Source organism: Chanos chanos, chromosome 15 (assembly GCF_902362185.1).
Source record: "Chanos chanos chromosome 15, fChaCha1.1, whole genome shotgun sequence".
Lineage (NCBI taxonomy): Eukaryota > Metazoa > Chordata > Actinopteri > Gonorynchiformes > Chanidae > Chanos > Chanos chanos.
The window spans coordinates 8,366,179-8,387,932 of NC_044509.1; the positions used below are offsets into that span (position 1 = coordinate 8,366,179).

At 40.4% G+C, this 21,754-nt stretch overlaps 5 protein-coding genes across 5 annotated transcripts; all 5 read right to left on the reverse strand.

The window, feature by feature from the left end:
• Positions 1-300: 300 nt before the first annotated feature.
• Positions 301-2,709, reverse strand: LOC115828187 (protocadherin gamma-A11-like). Its single transcript, XM_030792141.1, has one exon. It carries the CDS (start codon positions 2,707-2,709, stop codon positions 301-303), a length of 2,409 nt encoding a protein of 802 aa, XP_030648001.1.
• An 812-nt stretch (positions 2,710-3,521) lies between these two features.
• LOC115828188 (protocadherin beta-16-like) lies at positions 3,522-6,014 on the reverse strand. Its single transcript, XM_030792142.1, has one exon. It carries the CDS (start codon positions 6,012-6,014, stop codon positions 3,522-3,524), a length of 2,493 nt encoding a protein of 830 aa, XP_030648002.1.
• An 830-nt stretch (positions 6,015-6,844) lies between these two features.
• Positions 6,845-12,750, reverse strand: LOC115828189 (protocadherin Fat 4-like). The gene is made up of 3 exons (XM_030792143.1): positions 10,360-12,750; positions 7,032-9,425; positions 6,845-6,853 (listed from the first exon to the last, which is right to left on the reverse strand). The coding sequence occupies exons 1-3, from the start codon at positions 12,748-12,750 to the stop codon at positions 6,845-6,847; spliced, it is 4,794 nt and encodes a 1,597-aa protein (XP_030648003.1).
• A 1,441-nt stretch (positions 12,751-14,191) lies between these two features.
• On the reverse strand, positions 14,192-17,527 carry LOC115828190 (protocadherin beta-16-like). The gene is made up of 2 exons (XM_030792145.1): positions 15,149-17,527; positions 14,192-14,209 (listed from the first exon to the last, which is right to left on the reverse strand). Exons 1-2 carry the CDS (start codon positions 17,525-17,527, stop codon positions 14,192-14,194), a joined length of 2,397 nt encoding a protein of 798 aa, XP_030648005.1.
• A 1,607-nt stretch (positions 17,528-19,134) lies between these two features.
• Positions 19,135-21,525, reverse strand: LOC115828191 (protocadherin gamma-A11-like). The gene has a single exon (XM_030792146.1). It carries the CDS (start codon positions 21,523-21,525, stop codon positions 19,135-19,137), a length of 2,391 nt encoding a protein of 796 aa, XP_030648006.1.
• Positions 21,526-21,754: the final 229 nt, after the last annotated feature.

Here is a 21,754-nt window from a genome sequence, read left to right on the forward strand (position 1 = left end):
GTTTCGGTTCCCCAAAAATTCTTTTTCACTCAGCACAAGAAAAGAAAATTAAATATTTCTTAACTGTCGGCAGAGAAAAGCTGATTTTGTAGACAAGATCGAAGAACAACAGTAGCACTAAAGCATGAAACATTGCCATGTTGGTAGGCGCAAATGAATATTTTGAAAAGTACCACCTGTATCATCAGTTTTCTTACTATTCAAAATATGAGCTCCTGAAACAATCTTTTCTAAAACAGTCTTTTATGAGAGAATCTCAAAGAATAACTCATTCTTTCGTTCATGTGTTCGCTCGTTCGATCATGAACAAGCACCAAGAGAGGTATAGAGAATTCTTACCTCCAAAGACAGATCGGCATCCTCCTGTTCTTTCTTTTCTCTCTGTACAGTTCCAGCGCGACTCACATTCACCAGTGTGTTCTGGCTGTAAGGCCTGACAAACTTGATGTCACTCATCCGTGAATCAGTTGTTCCACACATCTCATAATTATACGCGTGCTGTAAAGTACCATCAGCATAGACTGGTGGGTAATATGGAATCACTGGTAAATTTGGTGCAGATTTGTAAAACTGTCTTTTTTGCCTCCATCTGTAGATTTTGACTGAAATGATGGTAATTAGTGAGAAAATGAAGAGTACTGAAACCACAGCCAGAGCCAAAATCAAATAAAAAGTGAGACTGTCATTGTGCTTTGTGTCATGGCTATGGCTGTTGAACTCTGAGATGACTTCAGGGAAACTGTCAGCAACAGCTACATTCACAGTGACTGTAGCTGAACGAGAGGGTTGTCCATTATCTTCCACCACAACAGTGAGTCTGTGTTTCACAGCATCTCTATCAGTGACCTGACGCGCTGTTCTTATTTCTCCATTCTGTGCTCCAACTTCAAACAGAGCCCTATCTATCGATTTCTGGAGTTTATAGGAGAGCCAGGCATTCTGTCCAGAGTCCACATCAACAGCCACAACTTTAGTGACAAGATAGCCAACATCTGCTGAACGAGGCACCATTTCAGCCACCACGGAGCCACCAGTTTGTACTGGATAAAGAATCTGTGGTCCGTTGTCATTCTGGTCCTGAATAATTATTTTCACTGTAACATTACCACTGAGAGGAGGTGAACCACCATCTTGTGCTTTTACGCAGAAATGTAATTCCTTTAACTGTTCGTAGTCAAAAGAACGTACAGCACTGATAACTCCACTGTCAGCGTTAACAGACACGTATGATGAGACTGACACGCCATTAACGGCGCTCTCCTCCAGAATATATGAAACACGAGCATTCTGATTCCAGTCAGAATCACTTGCTTTTACTTTGAATACAGACTGACCCGGTGTATTGTTCTCAACGACATATGCTTCATAAAAGCTTCTCTCAAAGACTGGGGCGTTGTCATTCACATCATCTATATTAACACATAAGGAGACAGTGCTGGAAAGGGGTTGCGCGCCCTCGTCAGCGCACGTTACACTGATATTATACTCTGCGTTTTTCTCCCTATCAAGTTTCTGCTGGGTTTGTAGACTGAAGAAATTGGGTCTACCTACTGAAGATGCGATTGCAAAGGGAATATTGTCACTGATAGTACACTGTACTCTGCCATTTGAGCCAGAATCAGGGTCATTTACATTTATCATCGCGATTACTTTTCCGAGTGGAGACTCCTCGGAAATAGAATTGGACAAAGAAAGTACTTTGATAATGGGTTTGTTATCATTTGTGTCTAACACATCAATAACCAATTTACATGAGTCAGAGAGACCTCCTTGATCTTTTGCTTGAATATGAATTTGATAATTATTTGCTACTTCATAGTCAATCTCACCGTTTAGTGTGACTTCGCCGCTTGTCTGGTCTATTATGAAAAGGTTCCGCGAACTGCCCATTGTCTTTGAAATAGAATAAGTTATCTTACCATTGCTACCCTCGTCTGCATCAGAGGCGCTAACCTGGGCGATTTTAGATCCTTTCTGCGTGTTTTCAGTTACAGCTGCTTTGTATATTTTCTGAGTGAAGACAGGAGCATTGTCATTAACATCTAGTACAATTATATTTATCTGAACTGTGCCAGACATCTGCGGTTCGCCTCCATCGATGGCTGTTAACAGCAAAGACATTCGCTCTTGTTGTTCTCTGTCCAGGCTTTTTTGCAATATCATTTCGACGTTTTTACTACCGTCTTCTTGACTGTGTAATTTTAAACCGAAATGATCAGTAGGTTTCAAGGAGTAGCTCTGCAGGCCATTTATCCCAACGTCTGGGTCGAATGCGTTCTCCAGCATGAATTTCGCCCCCATTACAGCGGATTCACTAATTTCGAAAGTAATTTCCTTTTCCTGGAAACTGGGAGCATTATCATTTATGTCCGTGATTTCTACCGTTATTGTATACAATTCCATTGGGTCTTCCAGGATCATTTGGAGATGCAAAGCACAAGGAGTTGTTTTTGCGCAAAGCAGTTCCCGGTCTATTTTCTCCTTTATCAGAAGTAAACCCCTCCTTTTATCCAATTCGATGTATTCCATGCTGTCCGCGATGTATATGCGTGCTTTACCAGACTTCAGTCTTTGTAAATCCGAACCCAAATCTTGCGCTATGTTCCCAACCACAGAGCCCTTTCCCATTTCTTCCGGAATGGAATAACTCAACTGGCTATGAACTGTAGTTACGTAAAAGACCATAAGATAAACGAGCTGTTTCCACATATTTGCCTTTCTGTAGATTACCTGAGCTGTATTATAAATCCTTGAGGTTTGCCAGACAGATAAAACCCCTGAAAGAGATGCAATACAACGACCAAAGACACAACGCTCCGTGAGCTCTGAAAACCCCGTTACTAGTTTACAAGTGCTCAATAAGGGATTCTTTGTGCTAGTGCGTAGTGAATCTGTTGGACAATCTCAAAGATGTCGTCAAATCTAACAGTGTCCTTGACCAACAGCGGCCCTGTGAGTCCAAAGCGCGAACTACATCCTTTTAGTTAAAAGAAAAACAATCTAAGACAGTGCTTTTGTCAAGCTGTATTCATGTCCATCCAAATTTGCAACATGTTGTCCTTTTCACATTGACATGAATGGATACATTTTGAAAATCCTCGGATTCTTAAATTGAAGAGATACATGAGAAAATTCAAATGAACTAAATCTCTGCTTAATGAATAGTTTCAAAGTTTCAGTCGCATTGTGCACAGGGAAAATGTCAGGGGATGTGCAAGCATGTTCAGAATGCGCTTATAAATAAACAGCAAGACATGAGCATAGATGTGTTTCTCCTCTATCAAGTCACATTTTCCTACATCAAAATCCTAAATCAAATGCAACTATTAATATCAATGACAGATATTTTCGGTATTCATTAAAGCATCAGTGTGGAAATCAGGACCTTTATCCGAACTCGTATAGGAGAGACAAATGATTCCAAGAACAAATCTGGTGCTACTATGAAGATTAAAACGGACCGGTACAATTAATATGCTACTCCAGTTATGTCTTATTTCCTGAACACGCATTCTATATAGTTACAACTTGATATTCATTCTCTCCAGGGCATATCTACAAAGCCACCCATTGTAAAACTCATGTGCTACAATGTATATCAGTCGAACAGAGGGGTTATGAAAAAGTCTCACCTCTAAAGAGAGATTGGTATCCATCTGTTCTTTCTTTTCTCTTTCGAAAGTGCCAGCACGACTCATATTCACCAGTGTGTTCTGACTGTAAGGCCTGACAAACTTGATGTCACTCATCCGTGAATCAGTTGTTCCACACATCTCATAATCGTAAACGCGCTGTAAAGTACCATCAGCATAGACTGGTGGGTAATATGGAATCACTGGCAGATTTGTTCCAGATTTATAAATCAGTCTTGTTTGCCTCCATCTGTAGATTTTGACTGAAATGATGGCAATTACTGCAGAAATGAAGAGTACTGAAACCACAGCCTGAGCCAAAATTAAATAAAAAGTCAGATTGTCAGTATACTTTGTGTCATGATGAAAGCTGTTGAATTCTAAGAGCACTTCAGGAAAACTGTCTGCTATGGCCACATTGACAATGACTGTAGCTGAACGAGAGGGTTGTCCATTATCTTCCACAGCAACAATGAGCCTGTGTTTCATGACATCTGTATCAGTGACCTGACGCACTGTTCGTATTTCTCCATTCTGTGCTCCAACTTCAAACAGAGCCCTGTCCATCGATTTCTGGAGTTTATAGGAGAGCCAGGCATTCTGCCCAGAGTCCACATCAACTGCTACAACTTTAGTGACCAGGTAGCCAACATCAGCTGAACGAGGCACCATTTCAGCCACCACGGAGCCACCAGTTTGTACTGGGTAAAGAATCTGTGGTGCGTTGTCATTCTGGTCCTGGATGATAATTTTAACTGTAACATTACTGCTGAGTGGAGGAGAGCCACCATCCTGTGCTTTCACGCGAAAAATGAAGTATTTTAACTGTTCATAGTCAAAAGAACGCACAGCACTTATAACTCCACTGTCAGCATTAATTGACACGTATGATGAAATTGATAGGCCATTAACAGTGCTTTCCTCTAGAATGTACGAAACACGAGCATTCTGATTACAGTCCGTATCACTTGCCTTCACTGTGAATATAGAATGACCTGGTGTATTGTTTTCAATGACAAAGGATTCATAGTACTTTTTCTCGAAGGCAGGCGCATTATCATTTACATCTGATATCTGTAACTGTAAGGAGACGACGCTGGAAAGCTGGGGCACTCCTTCGTCAGAGCATGTTACGCTGATATTATAAGCTGCTTTTTTCTCCCTGTCCAGTTCCTGCTGGGTTCGCACGCTGAAGAAATTATATGATGGAGATTTGATAGAAAATGGAATATTGTCATTTATTATACAGTATACTTGTCCGTTTGTACCAGAATCAGGATCATTTACATTGATCATTGCGACTACTGTATCGAGTGGCGCCTCCTCTGAAATAGATTTGGACATAGAAAGCACATTGATAATAGGTTTATTATCATTTATGTCTAACACATCAATCACCAACTTACATGAATCAGAAAGACCTCCTTGATCTTTTGCTTGGATGTCAATTTGGTAGTTGCTCGAAATTTCATAGTCTACCTCACCGTTTATTGTGATCTCTCCACTTACTCGATCTATTGTGAATACATCCGTCAAGGCATCCATTTTGTTTGAAATGTAATACTTTATCATACCATTAGATCCGTCATCTGCGTCAGAGGCGCTGACAGCGGTAATTTTTGTGCCCTTTTGTGCGTTTTCCTTTATAGTGGCTTTGTATATTTTCTGAGTAAAGACGGGAGCGTTGTCATTAGCATCCAGGACAGTTATGTATATCTGAACTGTGCCAGACATCTCTGGTTCGCCGCCATCTATCGCTGTTAACGTCAAAGACATTCTCTCTTGCTGTTCTCTGTCAAGGATTTTCTGCAACACCATTTCCACGTTTTTACTGCCATCCTCTTGACTGTGCAATTTTAAAGCAAAATGGTCGGTCGGTTTGAGCGAGTAACGCTGAAGACCATTTATCCCAACGTCTGGATCAAGTGCTTTCTCTAACATGAATTTAGCACCCACCATAGCGGATTCGCTAATTTCAAAATGAATCTGCTCTTCCTTGAAGGTCGGAGCGTTATCATTTATGTCCGTGATTTCGATTGTTATTCTGTACAGTTCCATTGGGTTATCAAGAATCATCTGGAGATGTAAAGCGCACGGAGTCGTTTTTGCGCAAAGCGCTTCCCTGTCTACTCTCTCTTTAATGAGAAGAAAACCTCTCTCTTTATTGAAGTCAATGTATTCCATGCTGTCTCTTGAATAAATGCGTGCCTCCCCCGACTTCAGTCTATGCAAATCCAAACCCAAATCCTGCGCTATATTTCCGATCACAGAACCTGTTGCCATTTCTTCAGCAATGGAGTAACTGACCTGTGCATGCACCACACTTAAAGAAAAGAACACGACATACGCCAGTGGATTCCGCCTTTTCGTTGTGCCCAACATTTTCTTTGCTGTAGCTCTCTAGACGAAGGACGGGAAAGCCTTTGTTAACAAGTAACCTCGAAAGAATCTCGATGAAATCTTGCGTTTGCCCGAGAGTTATGAGCACAAAAGCCAAAAGGTGGATATTTCTTGAATGAATGTAGTGTTCAACTGCGCTTTAAGTTATTTTCTCTTGATACGGGATGATATTAAGGGAGGGTTTTGAAGATGACGAGCCAAGCTCAACTGCATCGCTGATCAACAGCGGCCCCCTGAGTACCCAGTCTGGACTACACTCACTCTATTCAAAATGTTCAAATATGAGATGCACCACGAACTGCAATTATGCACCAAAAATAACCATTTTGTTCATTATAGGCATACTAGTTTGTAGTCAAAACTGCACACCATCTCCATAATGAAGACGAACAGAAAAATGACAAGCTTGTACGACAAATCGCACCATTTGCCAAGAAAGAAAAAAAGCTGGGATGATCACTGTCATATACAGCTTTCTGAAAGCATTCATTTGGGTTGAGAAAAAGCAAAACTGAAAGGTTGAAAAAAGATGTTTTTCATGTAATTTTACTGCAGGGAATATATGAAACTGTCGGGGTCGTTAATGTTAAGAAAAATGCATTTAACTCTTACTTTAAAGCTTTTGCTTATAAAACGATTTAAGGCAATATTTTTTTTAAAATTATGACTGTAAGAACAACAAAAGCGATAACTGTAACTTTGATCTAATAACAAGATTAAAGTAGAGCTGTTACAATGAAGCTGGTTACCATGTCAAGTTGTTAAGCCACACCACAACTTTTCAAAACTTAACTCTGTATAACAATATTTTTTCACAGTATCTGCAAGAAATAATACTTTATTTATACAGAATCTCGTGTCCCCCGCGACCCTAATTAAGATAATCGGCTTAGACAGTGAGTGAGTGAGTGAGTGAGTGAGTGAGTGAATGAGTGAGAAAGAGTCTGTTGTCCAAAGAGTAATAATAAAGCACATATAAGAGATAAAGCGAAGTCTCACCTCTAAAGAGAGATCAGTACCCTCCTGTTCTTTCTTTTCTCTCTGTACAGTTCCAGCGCGACTCACATTCACCAGTGTGTTCTGGCTGTATGGCCTGACAAACTTGATGTCACTCATCCTGGAATCAGTTGTTCCACACATCTCATAATTATACACGCGCTGTAAAGTACCATCAGCATAGACCGGTGGGTAATATGGAATCACTGGTAGATTCGGTGCAGATTTATAAAATAACCTGTTTTGTCTCCATCTGTAGATTTTGACTGAAATGATGGCAATTAGTGAGAAAATGAAGAGTACTGAAACCACAGCCAGAGCCAAAATTAAATAAAATGTCAGATTGTCACTGTATTTGACGTCGTTATTTAAACTGTTGAACTCTGAAAACACTTCAGGGAAACTATTAGTGACTGCAACATTTATAGTGACTGTAGCTGAACGAGAGGGTTGTCCATTATCTTCCACCACAACAGTGAGTCTGTGTTTCACGACATCGGTCTCAGTGACCTGACGAACTGTTCTTATTTCTCCATTCTGTGCTCCGACTTCAAACAGAGCCCTGTCCGTCGATTTCTGTAGTTTATAAGAAAGCCAGGCATTCTGTCCAGAGTCCACATCAACAGCCACAACTTTAGTGACAAGATAGCCAACATCTGCTGAACGAGGCACCATTTCAGCCACCACGGAGCCACCAGTTTGTACCGGGTAAAGAATCTGTGGTGCATTGTCATTCTTGTCCCGGATAATAATTTTAACTGTAACATTACTACTGAGAGGAGGTGAGCCTCCATCCTGTGCTTTTACGCAAAAATGGAAGTCCTTCAACTGTTCGTAGTCAAAAGAACGCACAGCACTGATAATTCCACTCTCAGCATTAACGGAAACATATGATGAGACTGGCACGCCGTTAACAGTGCTCTCCTCCAGAATATAAGAAACACGAGCATTCTGTTTCCAGTCAGCATCACTTGCCCTCACAGTGAATATAGACTGACCTGCTGCATTATTCTCAGCGATATGAGCTTCATAATATTTTTTCTCAAAGACAGGAGCGTTATCATTTACATCTAATATCTGTAATCGTAAGGAGACACTGCTGGAAAGCTGGGGCACACCCTCGTCAGCACACGTTACACTGATATCATACTCTGCATTTTTCTCTCTGTCAAGTTCTTTCTGGGTTGTGAGGCTGAAAAAATTATTTGATGGAGATGTTATGACAAAAGGAATATTATCATCGATAATGCAGTGAACCTGCCCATTCAAACCGGAGTCAGGATCGTTGACATTTATCATCGCGATTACTGTTTCGGGCGGAGATTCCTCGGAAACAGACTTGGGCATAGAAAGCACGCTGATAACGGGTTTATTATCATTCATGTCTAATATATCAATAATCAGCTTACATGAATCAGAGAGACCTCCTTGGTCTTTGGCTTGGATATCAATTTGATAGTTGCTCGCAATTTCATAGTCAATCTCACCGTTTAGTTTGACTTCGCCGCTTAGTTGGTCTATTATGAAAAGGTTCCGGGAGCTACCCATTGTCTTTGAAATGTAATACGTTATCTTACCATTGCTGCCCTCATCTGCATCAGAGGCGCTAACCACAGTAATTTTTGATCCCTTCTGTGCGTTTTCAGTTAAAGTGGCTTTGTACGTTTTCTGATTAAAGACAGGTGCATTGTCATTAACATCTAGTACAGTTATATGTATCTGAACCGTGCCAGACATCTGCGGTTCGCCTCCATCTATAGCTGTTAACAACAAAGACATTCGCCCGTGTTCTTCTCGGTCAAGGCTTTTTTGCAATACCATTTCCACATTTTTACTTCCATCAGTTTGATCATGTAACTTTAGACCGAAATGATCCGTAGGTTTCAGGGAGTAGCTCTGCAGACCATTTATCCCTACGTCTGGGTCGAATGCTTTCTCCAGCATGAATTTCGCCCCTGTCACAGCGGATTCACTAATCTCAAAAGTAATTTCGTTTTCCTGGAAACTGGGAGCATTATCATTTATGTCCGTGATTTCGACAGTTATTCTGTATAATTCCACTGGGTTGTCCAAAATCATTTGGAGATGTAGAGCGCAAGGAGTCGTTTTTGCGCAAAGCGCCTCGCGATCTATTTTCTCCTTTATCAAAAGCAATCCCCGTTCTTTATTCAATTCGATGTATTCCATGCTGTCTCCAGAGTAGATACGTGCGTCCCCCGACTTCAGTCTTAGTAAATCGAAACCCAAATCTTCCGCTATATTTCCGACCACAGAGCCTTTAGCCATTTCTTCAGCAATAGAGTAACTCACTTGTCCGTACACTACCCTGAACGAAAATATAACAACATACGCAAGCTGTTGCCATGTTTCCGCTGTAACAGGCATGTTTAAAGATGTCTGTGAAATCCTAACGATGTCAAAGACGAATAATCACCGTGCTGATCAGTAACCTTCAAACAAAATGTATGAGATCCTGTTTTCGATAGATGGTCGAGGAAACAAAGAGAAATAAAATGTCGGTTTTTCTCCACCTGAAAGTAGTGTTCAGTTACGTGGTCAGAGCTATTCTTTCTCTTAATACGGGATGATGGGATGGAAGGGGTCTAAAAAATGCAAAGTGAAATCTAAATGCATCGTTGATCAACAGCGGCCCTCTGAGTATAAACCCTGAACTACAAACACTTTACTTGAAATGCTCAGATACATGATGCACCATAAACTGTACTGATGTTTCAAGGAGTTTCACTTTTTCTTTTTTACAATAACCATATACAGCACTGCACATCGAATTACCGGTCATGTCTATGTAAGTAACCTTACAGAAACTGTAAATGTAATTTGTCAGAAAGCACGAACAATTTAGTGGAGCATTTTCTATGTTGTACATTCTCTCTGAGAGAGAGAGAGAGAGAGAGAGAGAGAGAGAGAATGCAGATTTTGAAAGGACTCAAGGAAATAAGATGCTTAATAAGGTGCTTAAGATGTAATGAGAAGGAATTCCTTAAAAAGAAAAGAAAAGAAATCCAATTTAAGAGGATGATCTTCTTCACTCACAAATAAGATACACCTAATCCTTCCAAACTGTTAGAAGAGAATAGCTGTCTTTGTTAACAATATTGAAGCAGAACAGTTACAGTTAAACTGGAAATACTGCCATGTTGAGAGACATAATATTTATGAATATTTACTAAAGTTCTGTCTCTCTGATCAGTTTCCTCATATTATGAGGCTGTGAAACCATACTTTAAGAATAAATTAAAAATAACGCTCTGTAAGTGAGTGAATGAATGAGTGAATGCATGCATGATCCAGCATCAAAGAAAACTCATACAAGTCTCACCTCCAAAGACAGATCAGCATCCGCTTGTTCTTTTCTTTCTCTCTGTACAGTTCCTGCATGACTCACATTCACCAGTGTGTTCTGACTGTAAGGCCTGACAAACTTGATGTCACTCATCCTGGAATCAGTTGTTCCACACATCTCATAATTATACACACGCTGTAAAGTACCATCAGCGTAGACTGGTGGGTAATATGGAATCACTGGTAGATTTGGTGCAGATTTATAAAATAACCTGTTCTGCCTCCATCTGTAGATTTTGACTGAAATGATGGCAATTAGTGAGAAAATGAAGAGTACTGAAACCACAGCCAGAGCCAAAATTAAGTAAAATGTAAGATTGTCACTGTATTTTGTGTCATGGTTAAGGCTGTTGAATTCTGAGAGCACTTCTGGGAAACTATCTGCAACAGCCACATTCACAGTGACTGTAGCTGAACGAGAAGGCTGTCCATTATCCTGTACAGTAACAATGAGCCTGTGTTTTATTGAATCTGTATCTGACACCTGACGAACTGTTCTTATTTCTCCATTTTGTGCTCCAACTTCAAACAGAGCTCTGTCTGTCGATTTCTGTAGTTTATAGGAAAGCCAGGCATTTTGTCCAGAGTCCACATCAACAGCCACAACTTTAGTGACAAGGTAGCCAAGATCTGCTGAACGAGGCACCATTTCAGCCACCACGGAGCCACCAGTTTGTACCGGGTAAAGAATCTGTGGCGCGTTGTCGTTCTGGTCCTGGATGATAATTTTCACTGTAACATTGCTACTGAGAGGAGGTGAGCCTCCATCCTGTGCTTTTACGTGAAATTTGAAGTCTTTTAATTGTTCGTAGTCAAAAGAACGCACTGCGGTGATGATTCCACTCTCAGCATTAACGGACACGTATGATGACAATGACAAGCCGTTAACAGTGCTCTCCTCCAGTATATAAGAAACACGAGCATTTTGTTTCCAGTCAGCATCACTTGCCTTTATCGTGAATATAGACTGACCTGCTGCATTGTTCTCAGCGATATAGGCTTCATAATAGTTTTTTTCAAAGAAAGGTGCGTTATCATTTACATCGGTTATCTGTAATCGCAGAGAGACACTGCTGGAAAGCTGGGGCACTCCTTCGTCAGCACACGTTACAGTGATGTTATACTCTGCGTTTTTCTCTCTGTCCAGCTCCTGTTGTATTTTGAGGCTGATGAAATTGTTAGATGGAGATGTTATACTAAAGGGAATATTTTCATTGAGAGCACAGTGTACTTCACCATTTGCACCAGAATCAGGGTCATTTACTTTGATCATCGCGATCACCCTCTCAGGCTGCGCGTCTTCGGAAATAGACTTATGCATGGAGAGCACACTGATAATGGGTTTGTTATCATTTATGTCTATCACGTCAATAATTAATTTACAAGAGTCAGAGAGGCCTCCTTGATCTTTTGCTTGAATGTCAATTTGAAAATTGTTCGTCATTTCATAGTCAACCTCACCGTTAAGTGTGACCTCGCCACTTGCTTCATTGATTATGAATACGTCCGTCACACCATTCATTGCGTTTGAAATAGAATACGTAATCTTACCATTTGGACCTTCATCTGCATCAGATGCGCTGACGGAGGTGATTTTAGTGCCTTTTTGTGCGTTTTCAGTTAAAGTGGCTTGGTACGTTTTCTGAGTAAAGATAGGAGCATTGTCATTAGCATCTAAGACAGTGATATGAATCTGAACCGTGCCAGACATCTGCGGTTCGCCGCCATCTATAGCTGTTAACAACAAAGACATACGATGTTGTTTTTCCCGATCAAGGTTTTTTTGCAACACCATCTCCACGTTTTTGCTTCCATCAGCTTGATTTTGTAAGTTTAAGCCGAAATGATCCATAGGTTTTAACGTGTAACTGTGCAGATCATTTATTCCAATGTCCGGATCAAATGCTTTCTCCAGCATGAATTTAGCACCTAACACAGCAGATTCGCTAATCTCAAATGTAATGTCCCCTTTCTTGAAACTAGGAGCATTATCATTTATATCCGTGATTTCGACTGCAATTCTGTATAATTCCATCGGGTTATCAAGAATCATTTGGAGATGCAAAGCGCAAGGAGTCGTTTTTGCGCAAAGCGCCTCGCGATCTATTTTCTCCTTAATCAAAAGCATCCCTCTCTCCTTATTCAGTTCAATGTATTCCGTACTTTCACTGGCGTAGATATGTGCCTCTCCCGACTTCAGTCTCTTTACATCCAAACCCAAATCTTCTGCAATATTTCCGACCACTGATCCCTTTGCCATTTCTTCGGGAATGGAATAGGTCACTTGTGCATGCACTAAACTGCAAGAAAATATAAGAATATACGCGAGTTGTTGCCACGTTTTCGCTGTCATAGACATGTTCACATATGTATTTCAAATGCTATGGATGTCAAAGACGGATACAGCCCTTGTCTATCAGTAATCCTGAAAAACGATCTAAAAGATCAAGTTTTCCAAACCTGATCTCGCACATAAAAACCCACTAATAATAACAATAAAATGTGAGTGTTTCTCATGTGAAAGTATATTCAGCTGTGTGGTCAGAGCGATTGTTTCTCTTAATACACGATGATGGAATGGGAGGGTCTCAAGAAAAGGGAAGTTAAATCTAAGTGCATCGTTGATCAACAGCGGCCCTCTGAGTATAAAACCTGAACTACAAACACTTCACTCAATATATTCAGATCCAAGATGCACCATAAACTCTGTTGGTGTTTCAAAGAGTTTCCCTTTTTCACTAAACGTACACAACTCTGCAAGCCAAATAGAAGACCACGTCTTTCTTAACGATAAGCAGAAAGATAATGAGTTTTTCACGAGAAAGTGAAAGAGTGTAATTAGTTTGAAATCGAGAGCTATTTTGTGTTTGCCTGGAAATGATAGTGGGTGTTCCATGCTGTACTTTTTTTCGAACGCATTTATCTCCGATAAAAAGCGACTGAAACAACTGAATGAAACTGAAATAGGTTATCGACTATTAATGAAATGGAGTTCAAGTGTATTTTCCCTTGACAGTTAATGGTTTTGAATGAATTGTGAATGTAAAGGAAATTGCTTGTGTCTTTATGTAAACCCTTTGTGTAAAACATGAGTCATACCCTAAACAGAAGAAAAATATGTTAAATCTTTCTCAACTGTCTGCAGAGAAGGTTGATATTGTGAATATGATTGAAGTAAAATGATCACAGTCAAACTTGAAATCATGGTATGCTGGGAGACACGGTTGAATGTTTGCCACGAGAGGTTGTTGCGCAAGACACCTCGCGATCTGTTTTCTCTGTCACTGGAAGGAAACGCGTTTCTCTATTCGGTTCAGTGTACTCCGTTCCATCTGCGATGCAGATGCGTCATTTCCCCAATATCACTCCCTGTAAATCCAAAGCCAAAATATGGCGCTGTATATCCAACCACAGAACGCTTTCCCACTTTTCAGGAATGGGTTAACTCAAGTGCAGTGGTGCACAGTAACAAAGCAGTAATAGTTATCTACTGCACTTCATATGTTTTGGAAATATTTGTACTTTACTCGAGTATAAATGTTTCTGCTAGCCGTCACTTGGAGTTTACCAAATTCTCCAAAGCAAATGGGAACATTTACTCGGATACAATATATTTACCCAGGCACCTTTGTCACCTCTGCCATATTAAATCAACATGAATGGTTTGAGTGCGCCCTCAGCTCATTTCAGCCCTGTTCAGAATCTGCATCTATTTTAGCTCACCATGTAAGTGGATTAATTTGGCAAAGTCGCTCTTATTTCGAACATACTTCAGCGCCAACAGTAAGACTCCTAAACGATCATGTAAACACACCGAACTATAAAAAAATGGGACAAGAAAGAAAAAAAAAGAACGAATCGACCACCAGCATCTATCCTGTCATCGAGACAAAAAAAAGTTGACAAAACGATTTTTTTTTCTAAGTTTGCAAGAAATATTCTTTTTTGAACAAATATAGAATATTTAAAACGACAAGCAAAGGTCCTACAGCTTTATTTCATATGGAAATATAATTTTACTTGCATTTATTATTCTTAAGTAGATGTAACATCAGAAACTTTAAACGTCTACTTGAGCTGTTTTCTCATGGGTCACGTTAAGTTCTCCATGAGCCATTTCCCCGGAGATATATTTCCTCATTCTCAGGTGTGGCTATTTAGTACTTTTTGAAACACCGCTCACTTCTGTCTATACCACACTGAAAAAAAAGACATGCACTACTTATTGCCACCTTGTGTAAATCCTATGAATATGCAAATAATTCTCTGAATTTTACTGCAAGCCATTAGCTGTGATAAGAAAAGTGACCAACAGTTCAGTGAAACAGTGTAACAGGATTGAAACTATGAGTTCTGTTTGGCTCAGAAAACCCATCAGTGCTTCAAGCACATATACAGAGTCAAATTCATTCCTGTATGATGCCATCAGTGAAAAATGAATTACATATGGATATATTTTCATTACTGGAAACAAGAGCAAGGTGAAATGTAACCAAATTATCAGAAGAGTAAAGCAGACGTTACTAACAACATAGAACAAGAAGTTAAAATATAGAATTTCATGAATCATTGTGGGAGAAGAAAAAAGACATCCTGGAGAATGTATATGTATACACACACACACACACACACACACACACACACACACACACACATATATATATATATATATATATATATATATATATATATATATATATATATATACATAAAACACATGTCTTATATATAGACAGAATTTTGAGAAAACGCCTCACCTCTAAAGACTGATCAGCCTCCTCCTGTTCCTTGTTTTCTCTCTGTACAGTTCCAGCACGACTCACATTCACCAGTGTATTCTGACTGTAAGGCCTGACAAACTTGATGTCACTCATCCTGGAATCAGTTGTTCCACACATCTCATAATTATACATGCGCTGTAAAGTACTATCAGCGTATACTGGTGGATAGTAAGGAATCACTGGAAGATTTGCAGCAGATTTATAAAACTGCCTTTCCTGTTTGCATCTGTAAATTTTCACTGAAATGATGGCAATTAATGAAAGAATGAAGAGTATCGAAACCACAGCCAGAGCCAAAATCAAATAAAAAGTCAGATTGTCATTGTGTTTTTCTTCAGGGTTAAAGTTAAATTCTGAGATGACTTCAGGGAAACTGTCTGCAATAGCTACATTCACGGTGACTGTAGCTGAACGAAAGGGCTGTCCATTATCTTCCACCACAACAGTGAGTCTGTGTTTCACAGCATCTGTATCAGTGACCTGACGCACTGTTCTGATTTCTCCATTCTGCGCTCCAACTTCAAACAGAGCCCTGTCTGTGGCTTTCTGTAGTTTATAGGAGAGCCAGGCATTCTGTCCAGAGTCCACATCAACAGCCACAACTTTAGTGACGAGGTAGCCAACATCTGCTGAACGAGGCACCATTTCAGCTACCACTGAGCCACCAGCTTGTACTGGATAAAGAATCTGTGGTGCATTGTCATTCTGGTCCTGGATAATAATTTTCACTGTAACATTACTACTCAGTGGAGGAGAGCCACCATCCTGTGCTTTCACGCGAAAAATGAAATATTTTAACTGTTCGTAGTCGAAAGTACGCACAGCACTGATGACTCCACTCTCAGCATTAACAGACACATATGATGAGACTGACAAGCCGTTAACAGCGCTCTCCTCCAGAATATAAGAAACACGGGCATTCTGGTTCCAATCAGCATCACTTGCTTTTATCGTTAATATAGACTGACCTGCTGCATTGTTCTCAGCGATATAGGCTTCATAATAGTTTTTTTCAAAGAGAGGTGCGTTATCATTTACATCGGTTATCTGTAATTGCAGAGAGACACTGCTGGAAAGCTGGGGCACTCCTTCGTCTGCGCACGTTACAGTGATGTTATACTCTGCGTTTTTCTCTCTGTCCAGCTCCTGTTGAGTTTTCAGGCTGAAGAAATTGTTAGATGGAGATGTTATACTAAAGGGAATATTGTCACTGAGAGCACAGTGTACTTGGCCACTGGCACCAGAATCAGGGTCATTTACATTGATGATTGCAATCACTCTGTCAAGCTTAGAGTCCTCCGGAATAGGCTTTGGCATAGAAAGTATGTTGATGATGGGTTTGTTATCATTTATGTCTATCACGTCAATAATTAATTTACAAGAGTCAGAGAGACCTCCTTGATCTTTTGCCTCAATATCAAATTGATAACTTTTTTCTAATTCATAGTCAACCTCACCGTTAAGTGTGACCTCGCCACTTGTCTGGTCTATTACGAATACATCCGTCACACCATCCATAGCGTCTGTAATGTAATATGTTATCTTACCATATGGACCCACATCTGAGTCAGAGGCGCTGACGGTGGTTATTTTAGAACCTTTTTTTGCGTTTTCAGTTAAAGTGGCTTGGTATGTTTTCTGAGTAAAGAGAGGTGCATTATCATTAGCATCTAGCACAGTTACATGTATCTGAACCGTGCCAGACAACTGCGGTTCGCCGCCATCGATAGCCGTTAACAACAAAGACATCTGGTCCCGTTGTTCTCGATCAAGGCTTTTTTGCAACACCATCTCAACGCTTTTACTTCCATCAGCTTGATTGTGTAATTTCAAAGAGAAATGGTCTGTAGGTTTCAGCGAGTAGCTCTGCAGGCCATTGTTTCCAACGTCGGCATCGAGAGCTTTCTCCAGCATGAATTTAGCCCCTATTCCAGCAGATTCGCTGATGTCAAACCTAATTTCCTTTTTCTTGAAACTAGGTGCATTATCGTTTATGTCCGTGATTTCGACAGTTATTTTGTATAATTCCACCGGGTTGTCCAAAATCATTTGGAGATGTAAAGCGCAAGGAGTCGTTTTTGCGCAAAGCACCTCGCGATCTATTTTCTCTTTTATCAAAAGAAACCCCGTCTCTTTATTCAGTTCAACGTATTCCGTGCTATCTCCAGTGTAAATTCGTGCCTCCCTTGATTTCAGCCTCTGTAAATCCAAGCCCAAATCTTGCGCAATATTTCCGACCACAGATCCTTTGGCCATTTCTTCGGGAGTAGAGTAACTCACTTGTGCATGAATCACATTGAAAATATAAATTAGAACATATGCAAGCTGTTGCCACGTTTTCGCTTTCACGGACATGCTTGGATATGTGTATGAAAACCTATAAATGTCAAAGACTGATAAAGCCCTTGTTTATCCGTAATCCTCAAAAAAGGTCTGGAAGATCGTGTTGTTGATAGATGATCATGGACACAAACACTAAAATGCGAGCGTTTCCCACATGAAAGCAGTGTTTAGCTGCGTGGTTTAAACGATTCTTTCTCTTAAGGTAGGTTGATGGTAGGGGAGGTTCTAAAAATGCGATCTAGTCGGATCTAACTGCACCGTTGATCAACAGCGGCCCTCTGAGTACAAACACTGAAGTACATACGCTTCGCTCACAATGTTCAGACAGAAGATGCGCACTAAACTGCACTGATGTTTCAAAGAGTTTCCGTTGCTACATTTAGCATATACAACCCTGCACATCGAATTTTAGATCATATCTGTGATTATGTCAGTCAGCGAGATTAAAAAATGTTGCAATAATCATTTAGAAAGTGAAAGAGCGCTACTACTGTGAAAGCAGTTACAATTTTGTTTTCGCCTGAGAAGGATAGTGCGTTATATGTTTTATTTATTTATTTATTTATTTTTCCATTTGAAAGCATATAGTTGGGATAAAAATCAGAAACAGAAAGACAGATTGTTAAAGAAATGGAGGTCAGGTGTAGTTTCCCCTGAGAATGTATGGTTTCGGCAAAAAATGTTAATTTAATTGCAATCAGTGTTTCGGTCTTAATTTAACTCCTCTCTGTTAAAAAAAAGTCCAGAATGCTCAGTTTGAGTGCACACGAGAAAAGAGTATCAGATCAGAAAGAAGACCATTCTTTTATGATCTGACAACAGAGAAAAGCTGATTTTATAAGCAAGAATGAAAGTTACATTAAAGCTTGAAATAATACTGTGCTGCACCGTGCACCGTTTCCAAACACATCAAAATATGTGGCCCTAAAGCATCTTAATATGCATCAGAGATTGGATTCGAGTCGCACACGCAATGACTTGTGACTTGACTTTGGCTAGAATCCCTTCACACAAGGTCCAAACAAAAGAATGGCTAAATGCAAGGTATGCTGAATCAAAATAAAGAATGTTGGCTCGACCACATCGAAAGATGAGTGAGTGTTTGTTTGTTGCAAAATGCAGTTATTAACTTTTTAAAGGAAAGCTTTCATTGTGAGTGTGTGTGTGTGTGTGTGTGTGTTTGTGTGTTTCATATTGCATTGCAATAGCCTGTTTAAAGTGATCATCTAAGAAACATCAAATCAGTGCTGACACGGGATGCTTAGTGATAAAGGAATGATTATAGTATAGTACTTGCTTTGAATTCCCGAGATATAACAATGTAGTGCTCTAAGCAGATGGCATGCAGCAGATGATAAAACGCTCATTGCAACCGTAAGAGACTTGAGAATTGACTTGGACTTGTGACCAAAGACTTGAGACTTTACTTGGACCTGCGCTCAGAGACATAGGACTTGACTCATACTTGCACTTCAAAGACCTGAGACTTCACTTGGACTCTAACTTAAAGACTTGTGAGCATCTCTAATATGCATACAGAAAAACAATGTCCTGTCTGTCTGCCTGCCTGCCTGTATGAATGAATGGATGAATGAATTAATGAATGATCACACATGGTTTCAGATTGAGAAAAGTCTCACCTCTAAAGAAGGATCAGCATCCTCCTGTGCTCTTTCTTCTCTCCTCACTGTTCCTCCATGACTGACATTCACCAGTGTATTCTGGCTGTAAGGCCTGACAAACTTGATGTCACTCATCCTGGAATCAGTTGTTCCACACATCTCATAATTATATACGCGCTGTAAAGTACCATCAGCGTAGACTGGTGGGTAATATGGAATCACTGGTAGATTTGCAGCAGATTTATAAAACTGTCTTTCCCGGCTCCATCTGAAAATTTTCAGCGAAATTATGGCGATTAAAGAAAAAATGAAGAGCACTGAAACCACAGCCAGAGCCAAAATTAAATAAAACGTCAGACTGTCACTATACTTCGATTCAGGGTTAAGGCTGTTGAACTCTGAGATGACCTCAGGGAAACTGTCTGCAATAGCTACATTCACGGTGACTGTAGCTGAACGAGAGGGTTGTCCGTTATCTTCCACCACAACAATAAGCCTGTGTTTAACTGCATCTGTGTCAGTGACCTGACGCACTGTTCTTATTTCTCCATTCTGTGCTCCAACTTCAAACAGAGCCCTGTCTGTGGCTTTCTGTAGTTTATAGGAGAGCCAGGCATTCTGTCCAGAGTCCACATCAACAGCCACAACTTTAGTGACGAGGTAGCCAACATCTGCTGAACGAGGCACCATTTCAGCTACCACGGATCCACCAGCTTGTACTGGATAAAGAATCTGAGGTGCGTTGTCATTCTGGTCCTGGATAATAATTTTCACTGTAACATTACTACTGAGAGGAGGTGAGCCACCATCCTGGGCTTTTATGCAGAAATGTAATTCCTTTAGCTGTTCGTAGTCAAACGAACGCACTGCACTGATATCTCCACTTTCAGCATTAACTGACACATACGATGAGACTGACACACCATTAACAGCGCTCTCCACAAGAATGTATGAAACACGAGCATTCTGTTTCCAGTCAGTATCACTTGCCTTTACTGTGAATATGGAATGACCTGGTGCATTGTTCTCTAAGATATGAGCCTCATAGAAGTTTCTCTCAAACACGGGAGCGTTGTCATTCACATCTATGATATGAAGACGTAAGGAGGCACTGCTGGAAAGCGGTTGCGCTCCATCATCAGTGCACGTTACACTGATATTATACTCTGCGTTTTTCTCCCTATCAAGTTTCTGCTGGGTTCGGAGGTTGAAGAAATTAGACCTACCTACTGAAGATGTGATGTCAAAGGGGACATTGTCTTCGATGGTACAGCGTACTTGACCATTTGAGCCAGAATCAGGGTCATTCACATTAATCATTGCGATTACTGTTTCGAGCGGAGACTCCTCAGAAATGGAACTGGACATAGAAAGTATTTTGATAATGGGTTTGTTATCATTAATGTCTAACACATCAATAGACAACTTACATGAATCAGAGAGACCTCCTTGATCTTTTGCTTGAATATCGATTTCATAGTTACTTGCCATTTCATAGTCAACCTCACCGTTTAGAGTAACCTCGCCACTTAATTGGTCTATAGTAAAAAGGTCCCTGACCCCACCCTCTGTCTTTGAAATGTAATATGTAATCTTACCATTGGGACCTTGATCGGCATCAGAGGCGCTAACCACCGTAATTATAGAGCCTTTCTGTGAGTTTTCTGTTAAAGTGGCCTTATACATTTTCTGACTGAAGATAGGAGCATTGTCATTAACATCTAGTACAGTAACATGTATCTGAATCGTGCCAGACATCTGTGGTTCGCCGCCATCGACAGCTGTTAACAATAAAGACATGCGCTCCTGTTTTTCTCGATCAAGGTTTTTATGCAATACCATTTCGACGTTTTTACTACCGGCTCCTTGACTCTGTGATTTTAAAGAAAAATAATCAGTAGGTTTCAGGGAGTAGTTCTGCAGACCATTTATCCCAACGTCTGGGTCGAGTGCTTTCTCCAGCATGAATTTCGCCCCGATGACAGCTGATTCACTGATTTCAAAAGTAATTTCCTTTTCCTGGAAACTGGGAGCATTATCATTTATGTCCGTGATTTCTACCGTTATTGTATACAATTCCATTGGGTCTTCCAGAATCATTTGGAGATGCAAAGCACAAGGAGTCGTTTTTGCGCAAAGCACCTCACGATCTATTTTCTCCTTTATCAGAAGTAAACCCCTCCCTTTATCCAATTCGATGTATTCCACGCTGTCCGCGACGTATATGCGTGCTTTACCAGACTTCAGTCTTTGTAAATCCAAACCCAAATCTTGCGCTATGTTTCCAACCACAGAGCCCTTACCCATTTCTTCCGGAATGGAATAACTCACTTGGGTATGGACTCCACATACGAAAAAGACCATAACACAAGCAAGCCTTTGCCACATGTTTGCCCCCCTGTAGAACATTTGAACTGTGATGTAAATCTTAGTGATATCGAACACGCGTAAAGCCCCTGCCGATCAGCAATCTTAAGAGAAATGCCTGTTAGATCCTGTTTTTGACCAATATTGAAAATGACGGAAAGCTCCTTGCGCTTCTAATCCACCGCACAGTGGGTAGTTCACTGGCGTGTCGTAAGGGATTCTTTGTGCTGGTGAAATGTGACGCTGTGAG